Genomic DNA, 15,936 nt, shown 5'->3' on the forward strand with positions numbered 1-15,936 from the left:
GACTGGCCCAACCACTGTCTCTTTTACACAGCTATCAGGATATTAGCATTCAGGTGCCGAGAGAGAAAAACAGATTCTAAATGTTCAAACGGAAAGTCAGACTTTGGCTTCAGAGCAACTGAAATCCACTAAAGTTAAATTCTGGGCAGCATATAAAAAATAACAGATTTCATAACTGGGATTGATCTTTTTAAATGTGAAAATCTTGTGTTGTTATAAAACTGAAAATAAATCTATACACTGCAATCTATGAATCAATATTTAGCACATTTTCTCCTGTATCTGTAATAATCACACATCACGGCCCAACATGTTAAAAGTCACAGCACTGCTTTTGATTTTAAGGCAAAGCACTAGTGTCAGCTATTGCACGAGAAGTGTACACCATCGTGGTGTCACCTAACTCAACAAGGTGTTCTAACTACATCTCCCAACATATACAACAAAAGCAAGGCGTACGTTAGATTGGGAGAGGGGAAGATAAAGTCACGATGGGGAAGTACCAATGGGCAACAATATAAACAGAATGTGGGACTGCTCACGATAGAAATTCTACCGCCACTCACTCAACTTAGAACTCTGGTCACAAAAAGGCCAGGTTCACTTACAACAGAACAATCATATCCCACAGTGGAGGTGTGCAGCCTTGAGTCTTTGTTTGGCTGCCTCACCTTCCACTTTAAACATAGTTACTTTAAGTCACATTACGTACTATCACCACTCCTTGAGTGACCCAGGACTCTCATCAGGCTCTGCCAAAGACGTTCTATAGCCAGCGCTGCCACCTGAATTTCAGTAAAATGTAATGATTGATGACAAATTTTCATTATTATATACACATGAACTGTGGAAAACATACAGATTCTGTCCTTCCAAACTTGAGTTGATTGTAGAGAAAGTACTTTGAGCTGTGTAACTTCTGGGTCAAATATTGGAGGCTGCAGGTATGCAGGCATAACCTTTGGTGATAAATTGTCACGCAAGACAAGAAGGGTATTAGCACAATATTCAAGTGTGCTGGTTTAGTGTGATTTTTCCTATGTTATATTGATACCAATGTGCTAAATGAGGTTGGTGACAAACCTGATACTAGTGCATTGAACCTCCCCAGACAGTCAAGTTGAGATAGTGAACTCGCTGTGTGAAGAGATGCTGAGGTGGACACAGTTCCCATTACTCCACAGTGAACCCTGAACCGATATATGACTGGAGCTTTATGTGAATGGTCAGCAAATTTGCATCAAATTCCTCAGTTCTGCTGGTTAGCAACCCAATCCCACTGAATTGGTTCACAACCAACTATTGCAACAATCCAGGCCTGTTCACATCTCATCATCCAAACCAGGAGCAACTGCATTTTAGATTTGGTCAAGTTTTGCAACTGGAAAGTAAATTGCCTGTTATAGCCATTCCTTTCTAAAGCAAAGAAAAAATATAGTTAATTTTTTTGCCTACTTTCCTAGAGTTCAGGAACTTTCTGACTGGTTTGGGCTCCAGCTACTGTAAGGGAGGAAAAAATTACATGTGTATATACATCCAAACACGAGAAGGTTTCATACCCTTTACATGCATCACAATTTGACTGGAAGAATCCTTGGTCAGTAGCTGTGCCAGCCCCCACAGGTTGTCCAACCTCACTACTCCATGTAAGACAACAGAGTAAACAGTGTAGTTGGGATGACTGTCTACAACTTTAGGAGTGGGGGTCGGACATAGGTGGTGCAACGTCTTCCCAAATAAACCTGGTGACGTTGTAAGAAATCAATTTATAACTTATGGGCTGCAACTTAAAAATGCAAGTAGGGAGAAAAATATCCACACACGGTACATCAGTTAACAAAGGTGCATACAACTAATGTTGACACTTCACACTTAGTCATTAAGAACTTAAAACTAAAATTCCCAACACTCTTTTTGGCTAGTTTGTAAAGAACATGCCAAAATTAAGCCAGAGAAGAAATAAAACAGAAGAGGTAATGGCATTTAGCTGATAGCTACCTGCTATGCTGTTAATAAAACCCACAGGTTAGAATATAGATTGAGTTTCAGGTGTTAAAAGTGAAAGGGGAAATATAGATGTGCAAGTACAAACCGAACAGCGCACTTAGCTAAGCTACGGCATGCAGTAATTTGCTAAATCAAGTCCATTACAAGTGGGAGGTGAATACGGTGATGGCTGACACAGTCCAGGCCAGTAGTAGGGGCTAGTGCAGAAGATAGGCTTAGTAATAGAATGGCACATACTCAGTCCAGAAACAGTATAACCAGATCTCCTAGAATTTAGCAGAGATTTCCAGTGCAGGACAATGGTGGTCTAAGTCCCAAATATATGGTTGTTTTAAAAGGAAACACTCAAACACATTCAAAAGTTCCTTACTCAATATACTCGCAATTTAATGACGTTTGTCTTCCAATTTTCATATCTTATCTCCCTCTCCTGAAGCTCCCAACTCTTGTTGAAGTAAAGTTCCATATGTTGTGGCAATACTCCTGCACCTTGCCAAAGTGGCTATTCTTCATGTGCAAGTCTAAACAGCTAGTTTTGACCCATATTCAACCAATGGGGGTCAACACAATTGAGTTCATTCCAACCTTCACCACATGTTCTAGTAGGAACAGGGGCAGAAAACCTTTCCTTCTTGTCCCAGGTTCAATTCCCGATCTATACTGAGTTACTGTTTTAGCTGGGATATTACAATTGACCTCAGCGTCCTCAGCTAGTGAGCTCGTGGCACCCATGGAGCTATACTGCAGAAAGGAGTGAATGCCTTCAAGAGATGAGGTCAGAAAGGGGAATGGGCAAAAATGATAGAAATATACAATATGCAAAAATGTTTTTATGTAAAGTTTGTGTGGCCAAATTGGTAAAATCTACTGAACACAAAATGCACTGATTCTCAGTCACTGGAATAAACTGAACAAATATGTACAATAATGCGACTGGAATTGTTGGAGTGATGCCACAAGTTACTGAAGTGGCAATGAACTGGGAAACTGACCCTGGAACACAGGGCATTCTGCAGAGAAACCAGCTCAATACTGGTCATTTGGTTATTGAATTCAGTGATCTCTAATGAAAAGGCAGGGAAGTCTGCAGCTCATTATTAAAAAAAAATCCTACCCCATAGTTAGGATGCAGCTGGCACAGAAATGCATGTTATGCATTAGTTTGCTAAAATGTAAGCAATGCTTTAATTGGTTAAGTGCTGCCATTGTCAATAATCCATACAACTAATGTCTTATACAGTTTGGAAAAACTTTTTTGGGGTAAGGAGGATATCATTGTCTATGGCCCCTGTACATAGCAGCAAAACTTACTGCAGTACACTGTGAGAAGGACACAGTAATCTACAGAGAAAGGTACTGTGCTTGTGCATTGAGTGTTACCTTCTAAAATCTGAAAGGCAGGGGAGGTTAAGCAGTTCCAGATGTCAGTATCGCTTTCTACCCCGCATTAAGGGTTAGCAAAGAGATGCTCCCAGATTTGACTTGCACCCAATTGGCCATGTTTTATTTACCATTTCTGAGTCACTGTAACAGGCCTGTCCGGCACTGTCCTTGGGTCTCAGCTCTAGGTTAGGTTGGTCGGGGGAGAGAGGGGGCTCAACGGAGGGGTCATCATACTCCTCTTCCTCAGTCTCTCCCTCCCCTTCAGCGTTAGAGCCTCTAGTCAAGAAATCAGAGCGGGTCCGCGCCATGCGGGCTTTCTTTTTGTGCGCTGGTCTTGCAACCTGATTGACCGAATAATACACAAAAAATCAAAACACATATAACCGAAAGAAAAGTGTCCAAAGGACAAGTTGGATCAGCCTGTGCCCTAAAGAAGGCTATATCTCAAAAACAAACTATCTTCTTCAACAAAAGTACAGCTAGAAAAACCAAAGCAATGATGAAAAGGAAAAGCAGGTTACAGAAGTGAAAAACATACAGTAAAAATTTCAAGAGGACAATGCTTTCTATACACTTAACAAAAATGTGACAAGACCCTTGTGTATGGTGGCACCATCCTGGTGTAACACTAAGCTGTACAGTCCAGAAGGTTCCAAACTCGATGCCCAGTCTCTGCTGAATTAGTGAGGGCTCCTGCTCCTAATTACTATCCAGTGACTCCTGCTGGAAAGTGCAAGTTTGGATGCCAGGTGAGGACAGGATCGGGCTTAGATGTGATGCCCCCACAGTCAAATAGACTGCTAACACCCAGTGCCAAGGTTTATTCATGAAGAACAGCCGCTTGGGTGAGATACTGGAGGGCTGCTGATACCTGTTGAATCATAACCTGAAACAGTCAGCATATTCAGGAGAAAGGGGGATGAAAAATTTAAGGAAAAAATAAGATTGAGACATTTACAGAATTTTCATAATGAGTAGTAAAGTGCAAACCCTGCTTACATATTGCAAGTATCTGGTTTGAAGCTGTGGTCTCATTAGTTTGCACAGTTGGACGCAGTACAAGATTTACTTTAAACAAACCTCATCCACCACAGGCTCGTGCTCTCTTTAGAAACTACTTCACTCCAGTGCTCTACTCCCTGTTCTCCTTCACAAACTACTAAGGAAATAGGATTTAATTGCTTACATCAGTTCCTTTTAGCAGCGATGTTTTCCCCATCTTTTCTCTGAAAGCTTGTTCTTCTTTGGAAATTGCAGGAGATTTTTCCAGATTCGCAGAATCCTTGTCAAACCTGTAGAATGCAGTATTAATAATGAGCAATATTCAACTGCATCAGTGGCAGATTTCCCAGGATTTAACGGTATAACTATGCCCACTGGGTCTCCTCAATGGCCTAGTGGGTAAATATATTGACCAATGTAATGCTGAGCCATACAGATCCATAATCTATTCCTGGTTTGTGCCAAGTCTGAGCTGCGGCAGCAGCTGGGGCTTTGCAACTGTTCCCCTCGTCATTGGGTCAGGTTCGAGGGGGGGCAGGGGAAAAAGGGAGAAAAGCCAGGGATCCCTCTCATGATCTCTATCCAGTGAATGGAGCTGAACCATGCATCAAATTGAGCGTATAATCTAGGGTGACCCTTCAGTGAACTACTGAAGGAGTATTGCACTGTCGGAGGTGCTGTCTTTCGGATGGGAAGCTAAACCAAAGCCCCATTTACCCTCTCAAGTGGATGTAAAAGATCTCACGGCACTATTCGAAGAACAGCAGGGGAGTTCTCCCGCTGTCCTGGCCAACATTTATCCCTCATCAACATCAGTAACAACAAATTATCTGATCATTTATCTAATTTTCTGGTTGTGGGACCTTTCTGCTGCGTTTCCTACATTACAACAGTGATTATACTTCAAAAATACTTCATTGGCTGTGAAGCGCTTTGGGACGACCTGAGGTTGTGAAAGGTTCTGTATAAAGATCTCTGCAAGTTCTTTTTTAACCCTGCCAGAAAGTGCTTGTGTAGATGCATTGGGCATGAACATGATCAACTTTCTTTGTGATGCCTCCACAGTTGAATAGCCAGCCAACACTCACGATCTAGGCTTATGCATGAAGAATGGCCACTCAGACATGGTATCAGGTGGCTGCCTGCACCCTTGGAACTGAGAAAATAGGAGATCAAGCTTTCACTGACTCAAAAATGTAACTCCAGGACAACACTCACCTCCATGTTGAGAATTCCTTCACAACACATCCTCCCATGTTCAGCAGCTGCTTAGCCAACAGCTCATAGTTCTACAGCGCAGAAGAAAAGCCCACAAATGCATTCGGAACATGGAATTAAGTGACTCTGAGCACTGTTCATTTTTTTTTGATAAATAGCTGTTAAATTACATTCTTAGTTGCTTTGTACTGTAAAGAGTTCATTAAACAGTGCTCCTACAACAACTTCCACTTAACAATTTACTACATAAATTGAATCCTGTAGATTTGTAAGTGTGGGTCAGAAGCCACAAAATTTTGAAGAAAAATATTAACTGAAGGGATGGACAATCTCTAGTTAATAGCACATACACCACCTGCTTTCTACTGGTTGAGCCCTGAACAGAATGTCCAGGACAATCTACACATCACTGGCAATGTCCAATCCGCCCTCAAGATAATCTACCTGCCATAATTAAACTTCCATAATTTTCTCTCAAAATTACTTTCCACAACAATGAGCTGTCGGAAAATGGTACTGCGACATTGAAAACTGTCACGCACTGGAGGTAATATGGATTTTTGCCCCTTCGTGGTTCCCCAATATACCATTTCAGAAATGTAATCAGTTTAAATCTGAATAAAGCACAGGCCCTGAAACTGTATGCAGTCTCAAAGCCCTGATTAGCTATCCACAGAATACATGATGATAAACACTCAGGATACAATGCCTTTTCATGTTTAAAAAAACGAGCTGGACACCATCTGCACTGCTCCAATTCTGTAATTCCAGTTCCACACTCTTCCTCTGTTTTCTAATCCTGGAGAATTCTACTCCATACCCCACCTCTCTGTTTCCCTAATTCTGTTAGACTCCAGTTCCACATTCCCTTTCGGCATCCCTCACTGTTTCTTCAATTCTGGTATGGCTCCAGCTTTACATTCTCTCTGTCCCTCTATCAGTTTCTCTAATTCTGCAAGAATCCAGTCCCACACTCCTCCTGCTCACGTCTCTCCCTTTCTCTAATCCTGCAGGACTGCAGTTCCACACTTCCGTTGCGTGTATCTCTCCCTTTCTCAGTAATTCTATAGGACTGCAATTCTGTGCCTCTGACTATGCATATAACTATCGCCTTTCCCTGCTAGGTGCGACATTGCACCAGCTAACCAATATGGAGGCATGCAAATCCACCCAACGTGGTATCACAATATCTGCTACTATTGTTTACTGTCTCGTGTTTAAGAGAATATTGGCTATTAAGCAGCCATATACAGGCAGCATAAAATATTTAAAAAGGACCTATATTAAAAAAGTGAATTTTGTGCTAGTCACGCTGGGGGACGTTAGGACCGAGGAGTGACACACTTTCCATTTCAGGCATACAGTGTCAGCATCAAGCACTGTCAGGTCCCAGCAAAGACCTGAGGTAAAGTAAAGCTCTCTCTATACTGATCAATCAAGCATTCCCAGGTAAGGCAAGCTTACTTACATGCAACGACCACTTGCATTTATAAAGCGCCTTTGATGTGGAAAAAAAATCTCAAGGTGCTTCACAGCGATGTAAGGAATAAATGAATTCTGAGCCAAAAGGAGGAGTTATTAGGAGGGCTTCCCAAAAGCTTGGTCAAATAAGTGGAATTTAAGGAGGCTCTTAAAGGGTGTTGGAGGGAGCGAGGTGAAGGAGTTTAAGAAAGAAGCTGCAGAGCATGGGGCCTAGATTGCTGATGGCACGGCCACCAATAGTGGGGTGAAGGGAAGGGGGGATACACAAGAGGCCAGAGTCTGAGTGACAGTCGGGGGTGGGGGGGGAGGAACAGTGGTTCAGAGTAAAGCTCCCTCTACGTTGCTCATCAAACACTCTTCAGTCAGGGAGAGTACAGTTAGATGCAAAGTTCTCTCTATACTGTCCCAACAATGTGCCTCAGCCCCACCCACAGAAAAGCAGGTTATGCTCAACATTTTCCCACTTTTCACGATAAGTATCGTGTGGCCTTTCTGATTGAGACTGACAATTTATTGTCAAATTAGGAGCAATTTTATGGGCTCACGTCCAAGAGACTGCCCAAGGCATCACTTTCAAGCTTTTATTAATGTCATAAAATGCTGCTTATCATTTTGGTAGTTAACAGATTTAATTACTTGATCTACTTGGAGTTAAATTCACATTACTTCCATCTTTAATATCGAAGACGATATTAAACACCATTTTGGACAAAGTGTCACATGGACACAACATCACACATATAGTATCACATGAACACAAGTAATTAAGCCTTAACTAAACTAAGTGGACAGAAGTCAATCCTGGCTTCTCAAACTCAAATACATTTGGATGTTATAAATTTTGAGAGGTTGATGGACAATTATTGAAGGCTATTAGAAGTAAAACTGGGTAAGAATTTTGCAACCTTTACGACCAGGCTGATGGATGAAGATGGTCATTTCCAGCCTTCTATAACGCTACATGCCCAAGGAAATTCGAACATATGAGAAAGTAGGTTAGTTAAGTGTGTCGAGCGATGTGTGATGGGTAATGGGTAATAATGGTTTGGAATTTGCTTGGTTGCGCCTTCGGGAGTCAGGGAGAACTTTTGCAGAGTTTTTCCTGAAATTAACCTTTTTTTTGCTTCCCCCAGAAGTTAGCTTTATTAGTAGTTGGGGAGGGTGGTGCACAAGTTTGCACAGTCTAATGGATAGGATAAGTATGGGTGGGCCTGATGGTCTTTTCTCACCTTTCTTTTTGTACATTTGTAAATACTTTACACTTTGATAAAAGCAATCACAAATCTGGAAAAGAAAGCTACCACAATATTCATTAACAAACTGTTCTGGTACAGACCAGCAGATGCAAGTATAAAAAATAAGATGTAATGAGGTTGCAACACATTTGTTATCTGCCATAAAGTCTGAATAAAAAGTACTTGCAAACTTTTTAAAAAGTCATAATGTTTATTTAATGCAGTGCAGATTCCTCCTTGCATCCTCACTGTGATGGAACCAAGACTCGTTGCACTGTCTCTTGTGCTAATGCATTTTTCCAAGGACCTTAGAACAGTCAAACTGCCTATCGTCCTTCTATGACCTACAGGCTTTGAAAACCCAAACTTGGTGTCACTGATTTATTTCATCTTCTCTCCTATTTTCAACCTTGGTGTTGTCCTGCATTATGGGCCTTGGCCTTTCACCCAGGTTTTTCAATATTGGAAAAAGAATACAATCAACCTGGATATGAGGCTGCCAATGCCTTTAAAGAATGCCTGTATTTTGTACAGTGCTCCGTCTTGAGCCATTTCGTAAATTATTTTTCCTGCATCAGTATGTTCACTCCACTCACCAGTTCTTGATCCACAGAACAAGCAGATGGCCTACTCCAAAGCGAGAGAGACATTGGCAAGTTTCATCATCCCTTTGCCTCACAGCCAAACACTCAAGTATTCGCTGGTGAGTAAATCGGTACCCTATCATTCCATGGTGTGTGTGTATTAATACACCCACACCATTATGCAGCCTTCAATTTGAATAGATTTTAACTAAGCCCAGGCTATTAACTTCTGAATATTTAAGGAAAAAACAACTTACTTGCTTAGTGTGGCTTTGGGATTGTCTTTGGGCAAAAAGAACAAGACACTGGTCCTGTCCTTGGCAGTGCCATCTGCAGACTCTTCCCTTGTGCTTGCAGTTCCTTTCTGTGGTTTAGCCTGCCGAGGTCGCTCTGTACCAGGGACAGGCTCACGGGACTCCAAGCTAAGTTTAGGAGTCCAGCCATCTAGTTTGATTTCCTGTTGGCCACTTGGTTGCAGTTCCTTCTTTTCAAAAAACATACTGATAGGTCTATCTTTCACTCCAGAGCGACTTGAGGTATTGTCATTTTCAGAAGATTCAGGTGTGCTCACCATTTTAGACTCAATGGTTGACACTGAAAGAGAATCTGAATTGATACTTGGATCCCATTTTCTCTCTGGGTGCAAAACAAGGCAAGACTGAGGCCTGTCTGCTCGCTTGCTTGGGGATCTGAAAGGAACCGAAGGGGAATCGTTCTGTCTGCTCTGTTCTATTTTCTGCAGTGCTTCCCCTCGCTGCCTCTCAAACATGTCCTTCTCTTGCTTTTCAAAGACTTTGCGTTGTTTCTCCAAGATTTCCGTCTGCTGCCTTATCTGTTCCATCATCTCCTTCTCGTTCTGTTGCTGTTTCTGCTTTTGTCTCTCTGCCTGCTGTACATTCAACTGTTCAAGTTTTTTCAGAATTGCAGTATGAGGGAAGGGTTCTGTGCCTGCATTGTCCATTATGATAGGTAGTTCATCTGGAGAAAATTCACCATCAAGTGGCTGATTGAGCAAGGCTTTGCCACCTTCTGCTCTGTCTGTTTTGGATCCAGCAATAGTGCCTTCAATTGTGTAATGGTCAGAGCTTACAATGTTAGTGTTATTTGGCTTAGGGCTACTGGACAGACTGTCATGATTTGGCATTAGACTAGCGAGACTGTAAACCAGTTTAGGACTAGAAGACAAACTGTCTATTTGTCGAGGACTGGGAGATCGATCTTCAGAATTTGATCTTTGAAAATGGGACTCTTTATTGGCTGGTCTCGGACTTGTGGAAATAAGACTAAAATAATTAGTGTTTGTATGAGAAGGACTGGAAGACGGGTTCTTTTCATTAAGTTTCAGGCTAGTGGACAGACTATGATCATCTATCTTGGGACTTGTTGAAAGATTATCCTGAGTAGTATGTAGGCTGGAATCAGGGACTAGTTCATCAGAAACTGTTAGAGACTGTTTTCTCTTTTGTCCGTCATCACAGCTGGGTACCTCAAAACTACCCCTGGAGCTCTCGCTGTCTGGTGTTCCCTGAGGAGACAGGGAGTTCACGCTATCAGATGCTAGCTCAGCGGACCAGCGCCCCTCCTCTGAGGGAGACACTCCTCCTGATCGCACCTTCAGCAGTTCAAGGCTGAATATGGCCTGCTCCAATTCTCGCATTCTCCGACTGTGTCTCTTGGCACGCACCACTTTCTGTTTGTCAGGGTCTCCAGAGAGGGACTTTGGCCTCTCCCTCACCATCACACCCTGCAGTACACTCGTACTACTGGCAAAATCAGAAATTCCACCCTGCAAATCTACAGAGGTATCGTTACATTCAGGATGGATTTGCTGACTCTCATTTTCCTTTAAAGTGTGGGTCTCATTTAGTTCATCTTCTAATTTGTTTAGATCAGTCCTGGTGCTTTCAGAAAAGTTTTCATTCAAGATGCGTTTGTTCAAGATCCCTTTCTCTTCAGTCTCCAGCTGTTTTTTCTTTTCTTTATTGAGTTTCTGCCTCCTTAATGCCTGAAACCTGAAATGAAAGGCAGGAATTCAATTCTAAGCATTAAAAGGACCGGAACCTATCCATGTGAATTGTTCTGATTGAATTAAAGATCACTAGAGTGCCCTAATGGCTCAGTGGTTAAATGCACCACCCATTCATACTAGAAGGTTCCAAGTTCAGTCCAAATTTTGTGTTGAATGTGCTGACTCGGCTGAGGCTGCAGAGATGCTACAACTGACCTCAACACCCCTGAGCTGGGAAGGGGTATAGGCAAGGATGGGGTATGATTGTTATCCGATGACTCCAACCAGAACATCAGTCTTTTAATGATAAATACAAGATAACAGTGACTGTATTTGTGGCCGGCCATGCATCCCATCCAAATCTAGGGCACACAAACCAGGAGACAAAACCAGCTCTGTACGACAATTACCTGCGACGCACTACGAATCCTCTGTTTGCTGCTTGAATCTTAATGATGCTGTTCCTGAATGCTTTGTACGCTTGCATCTCTTTGTACCTTCGCCAGTGTGTCTGAATGCACAACGCTGCCAGCCTGTACCTGCAGTAATCACGCCAGCACCTCTGAATGACGATTGCTGCATCGTGCATTTGCAAGAACATCTTTCTCTGTCTGTAGCCTTTCCACATGGCCTGAATACTGGTTGCTGCAGCATTTAAGGCACTCGGGTCTGTGCAAATGAGGTTCTGCCTCATTTTGTAGTTTCGCCAATAATTCTGCAAAGAAAAAAGGAAAAGAGAAAGGATTATATTTGTAATATCTGATTTATGTAATTGCTGCCATGAAAATCAGTAAATCACAAACTGTCAAGTTTTTTTTTTAATGTAATTTAGAAAGAAATACAAGACCCATGGAATAACCAGTCAAAGGGTACGCGTTAGTACAATGGATTAATCACTAGCCTTTCGCATCTAGGACTTGGATTCAAATCCAGTCTGTGAAGAGTCCTGCGTGAAATCGGGTTGGGCAGTCTCAGTCCAGTTCCTAGTGAGTGCGAGCCACATCAAACCTGGCACTGAATTGGCAATTCCACTAATAAGTCAACTGCCCTAAAATAGCTCTTTTCAAACCACCAGACCCATGAAACTCAAAAAGGATAAACCAGTAAGTAAGAAGTAAAAGCACAAACAGAACTGAGTTGCCTAAGCTTTGCGGTCCAAGCTGCACATGGCACACGGGCTGTAGTTTGGACACCTGAAATTTATGCAGTTCAAGGCTTCTTAATACAGCTAGCCTTCAGAGGAGCTACCTCCCAAGATTGGCATTACATTTCTGTATAGGTTCTACTAACTTAAAAATAAAACCACAACTGCATTCAGCTCTGTACAAACCTGTATAATAACTGCTGCCCGCTTCATCTGGAGAAACTGCCGCCGCTCGAGCACAGCACGAAACCAGCTCTGAAGCAAAATGATTCGTCTCAGGACCTCCTTGTGCAGCATGTCCTGCAGTCTTTGACGCTCACTCTCCTTCATGAATATCTGAGGGGGACCACACACAAATGCAACAGTAAACGATACTTGTATCAGAGAGAAAGGCATGAACAAGTAAATACACTAGGGCATTGGTCGATTGAAAGATTACAACAGCTTCCACCCATACAGAACCTTTAATGTAGCAAAACATCCCAGGGTTCTACACAGTGAAAGAGATGCGGACAAAATGGTTTGACTGGGGACAGTAAACAAGAGTTTAAAAAAAAGTCAGAGGAGGGGACCTAAAGTATAGTCAAAGGCTCGTAAATAAAGGTGCCAACCTAGTGAAGCTCCAACACAGGACTACATGCATGCTAAACAGCAGAAGCAACATGCTATAGACAGAGCTAAGCGATTCCACAACCAACAGGTCAGATCAAAGCTCTGCAGTCCTGCCACATCCAGTCGTGAGTGGTGGTGGACAATTAAACAACTAACGGGAGGAGGGGTCTCCGTGAACATCCCTACCCTCAACGATGGCAGAGTCCAGCACGTGAGTGCAAAAGACAAGGTTGAAGCGTTTGCAACCATCTTCAGCCAGAAGTGCTGAGTGGATGATCCATCTCGGCCTCCCCCCGAGATCCCCACTATCACAGAAGCCAGTCTTCAGCCAATTCGATTCACTCCACGTGATATCAAGAAATGGCTGAGTACACTGGATACAGCAAAGGCTATGGGCCCTGACAACATCCCGGCTGTAGTGCTGAAGATTTGTGCTCCAGAACTAGCCGTGCCTCTAACCAAGCTGTTCCAGTACTGCTACAACACTGGCATCTACCCGACAATGTGGAAAATTGCCCAGGTATGTCCTGTCCACAAAAAGCAGGACAAATCCAATCCAGCCAATTATTGCCCCATCAGTCTACTCTCAATCATCAACAAAGTGATGGAAGATGTCGTCGACAGTGCTATCAAGCGGCACTTACTCGCCAATAACCTGCTCACCGATGCTCAGTTTGGGTTCTGCCAGGATCACTCGGCTCCAGACCTCATTACAGCCTTGGTCCAAACATGGACAAAAGAGCTGAATTCTAGAGGTGAGGTGAGAGTGACTGCTCTTGACATTCAAGGCAGCATTTGACCGAGTGTGGCACCAAGTAAAATTGAAGTCAATGGGAATCAGGGAAAAAACCCTATGGTGGCTGGAGTCATACCTAGCACAAAAAGGAAGATGGTAGTGGTTGGTGGAGGCCAATCATCTCAGCCCCAGGACATTGCTGCAGGAGTTCCTCAGGGCAGTGCCCGAGGCCCAACCATCTTCAGCTGCTTCATCAATGACCTTCCCTCCATCATAAGGTCAGAAATGGGGATGTTCGCTGATGATTGCACAGTGTTCAGTTCCATTCGCAACCCCTCAGATAATGAAGCAGTCCGTGCCCGCATGCAGCAAGACCTGGACAACATCCAGGCTTGAGCTGATAAGTGGCAAGTAACATTCGTGCCAAACAAGTGCCAGGCAATGACCATCTCCAACAAGAGAGAGTCTAACCACTTCCCCTTGACATTCAACGGCATTACCATCGATGAATCCCCCACCATCAACATCCTGGGGGTCACCGTTGACCAGAAACTTAACTTGACCAGCCACATAAATACTGTGGCCACAAGAGCAGGTCAGCGGCTGGGTATTCTGCGGCGAGTGACTCACCTCCTGACTCCCCAAAGTCTTTCCACCATCTACAAGGCACAAGTCAGGAGTGTGATGGAATACTTTCCTCTTGCCTGGATGAGTACAGCTCAAACACTCAAGATGCTCGACACCATCCAAGACAATGCAGCCCGCTTGATTGGCACCCCATCCACTACCCTAAACATTCACTCCCTTCACCACCGGCGCACCGTGGCTGCAGTGTGTACCATCTATAGGATGCACTGCAGCTACTCGCCAAGGCTTCTTCGACAGCACCTTTCAAATCTGTGACCGTGACCTCTACCACCTAGAAGGACAAGGGCAGCAGGCATATGGAAACAACATCACCTGCACGTTCCCCTCCAAGTCACACACCTGACTTGGAAGTATATCGCCGTTCCTTCATTGTCGCTGGGTCAAAATCCTGGAACTCCCTTACCTAACAGCACTGTGGGAGAACCTTCACCACATGGACTGCAGCGGTTCAAGAAGGCGGCTCACAACCACCTTCTCAAGGGTAATTAGGGATGGGCAATAAATGTTGGCTTTGCCAGTGACACCCACATCCCATGAACGAATAAAACAAAAATTGTGAGAGATGCAGCACAGCAGAAGGGTTTAGGGCTGAAGACAGGTGCCAAGGTGAGGCAATAGGGGATTTGTAAATAAAGATGGGGATATTGAGGGGGAAATTTTTTTTGACTAGGGCTCCTGCTCACTATCCAGTGACTCCTGCTGGAAAGTAAGTTTGTGTGGGTGGGGACATCATCAGGCTCAAGTGCAATGCCCCAAATGCATAAACTCCTACCAACAGCCACTATCTAGACTCAAAAATTAAAACTGGTGTAGGAAAGCTGATGGCCATGCCCCAGCGTGAATTAGTGCTTTCAAGAAACCAAAAATGGGGGAGAAGCGGGGTTTTCATTTTTAAAAAGTTTTAAAAAAAACTTTCGATATATTCTCACAGAATCCTCAGAGTAATTTAAGTAGCACATACTTGCAAAAGTTACACGAGACAGGTCTAAATTGTATTAAAAATGTTATAATCTAAACAATACGATCTTCCTACTCAGCAGGACACAGATGTGCACCTTATGTTTTGCAACTGATATGAATTTTCGTAGCAGCTTTTATTATCTGTGCATTATTAGATTCGGATGAGCAAGTGCTTCGGCTGTTTCATAATGTAAAACTGTAACGTACCATTGTTTCGCCTACTTGATAACTGGCTGTGTTGAGGTTCACATTTCTCACAAATCCCCTGATACTGCACTGAGAAGAGATGGTGCCTTGTGGCAAAAGCACATGGAAATGATCCACAAATTCCTGAAAAATGACACGGAAACATTACAAAATGCATTTCACTTCAGCCATATTGATGCACCAAGCGCATCAGCTGGACATCAGTGTGTTTTAAATAAAACATTCAACTGCGAAGACATTACCCAGTAACAACTGAGAGGACAGATCAGATAATGATTACATTCCAAATCAACCAGGATGCTCTCCCCCGATGGAGTATTCATAAAATACATCATCGAATGTAATACCGAAACAGGTCCCAGGTCCCAAATCCGGTCTATGCTGAATAAGTCGATCTCAGCAAAGGCAGCAGTTAGGACACAAGAATGCGTCTTAGTGCCGCTGGGCTAGGAAGGAGAGAGGATTTAAAAAAATCAGCCAGGGTTCCCACTCCTGATCATTAATCAGGAATCCTGCTGGAAACATGCATGTGGATGTTGAGTGAGGGCTGCTTGTTAATGCAGTTCACAAGTCAAACAGCCTGATGACACTCACTGTCTGGGTTTGTATGTGAAGATTGGCCACTTGGGAGTGGTACTGGAGGGTGCCAGCACCTATGAAACTGTAGCCCAGAAGACTTGTGCCTTCAGGAGAGGGGAGAAAAACTGAGG

The 15,936-nt window shown here is 43.3% G+C and overlaps 1 protein-coding gene across 4 annotated transcripts in view; it reads right to left on the reverse strand.

Annotated features, from left to right (window-relative positions):
* myo9aa (myosin IXAa) overlaps positions 1-15,936 on the reverse strand; it is a 268,372-nt gene that overhangs the window by 40,100 nt on the left and 212,336 nt on the right. For 3 of the 4 annotated variants that reach the window (XM_067973451.1, XM_067973452.1, XM_067973450.1), the window contains 6 exons: positions 15,227-15,349; positions 12,250-12,399; positions 11,330-11,634; positions 9,169-10,923; positions 4,577-4,682; positions 3,519-3,731 (listed from right to left, as the gene is read on the reverse strand). In XM_067973451.1, the coding sequence (XP_067829552.1) occupies positions 3,519-3,731; positions 4,577-4,682; positions 9,169-10,923; positions 11,330-11,634; positions 12,250-12,399; positions 15,227-15,349 (2,652 nt within the window). The remainder of the gene's footprint in view (positions 1-3,518; positions 3,732-4,576; positions 4,683-9,168; positions 10,924-11,329; positions 11,635-12,249; positions 12,400-15,226; positions 15,350-15,936) is intronic. The other variant, XM_067973453.1, reaches the window with a different exon arrangement.

This window comes from Heptranchias perlo, chromosome 38 (assembly GCF_035084215.1).
Source record: "Heptranchias perlo isolate sHepPer1 chromosome 38, sHepPer1.hap1, whole genome shotgun sequence".
Taxonomy (NCBI): domain Eukaryota; kingdom Metazoa; phylum Chordata; class Chondrichthyes; order Hexanchiformes; family Hexanchidae; genus Heptranchias; species Heptranchias perlo.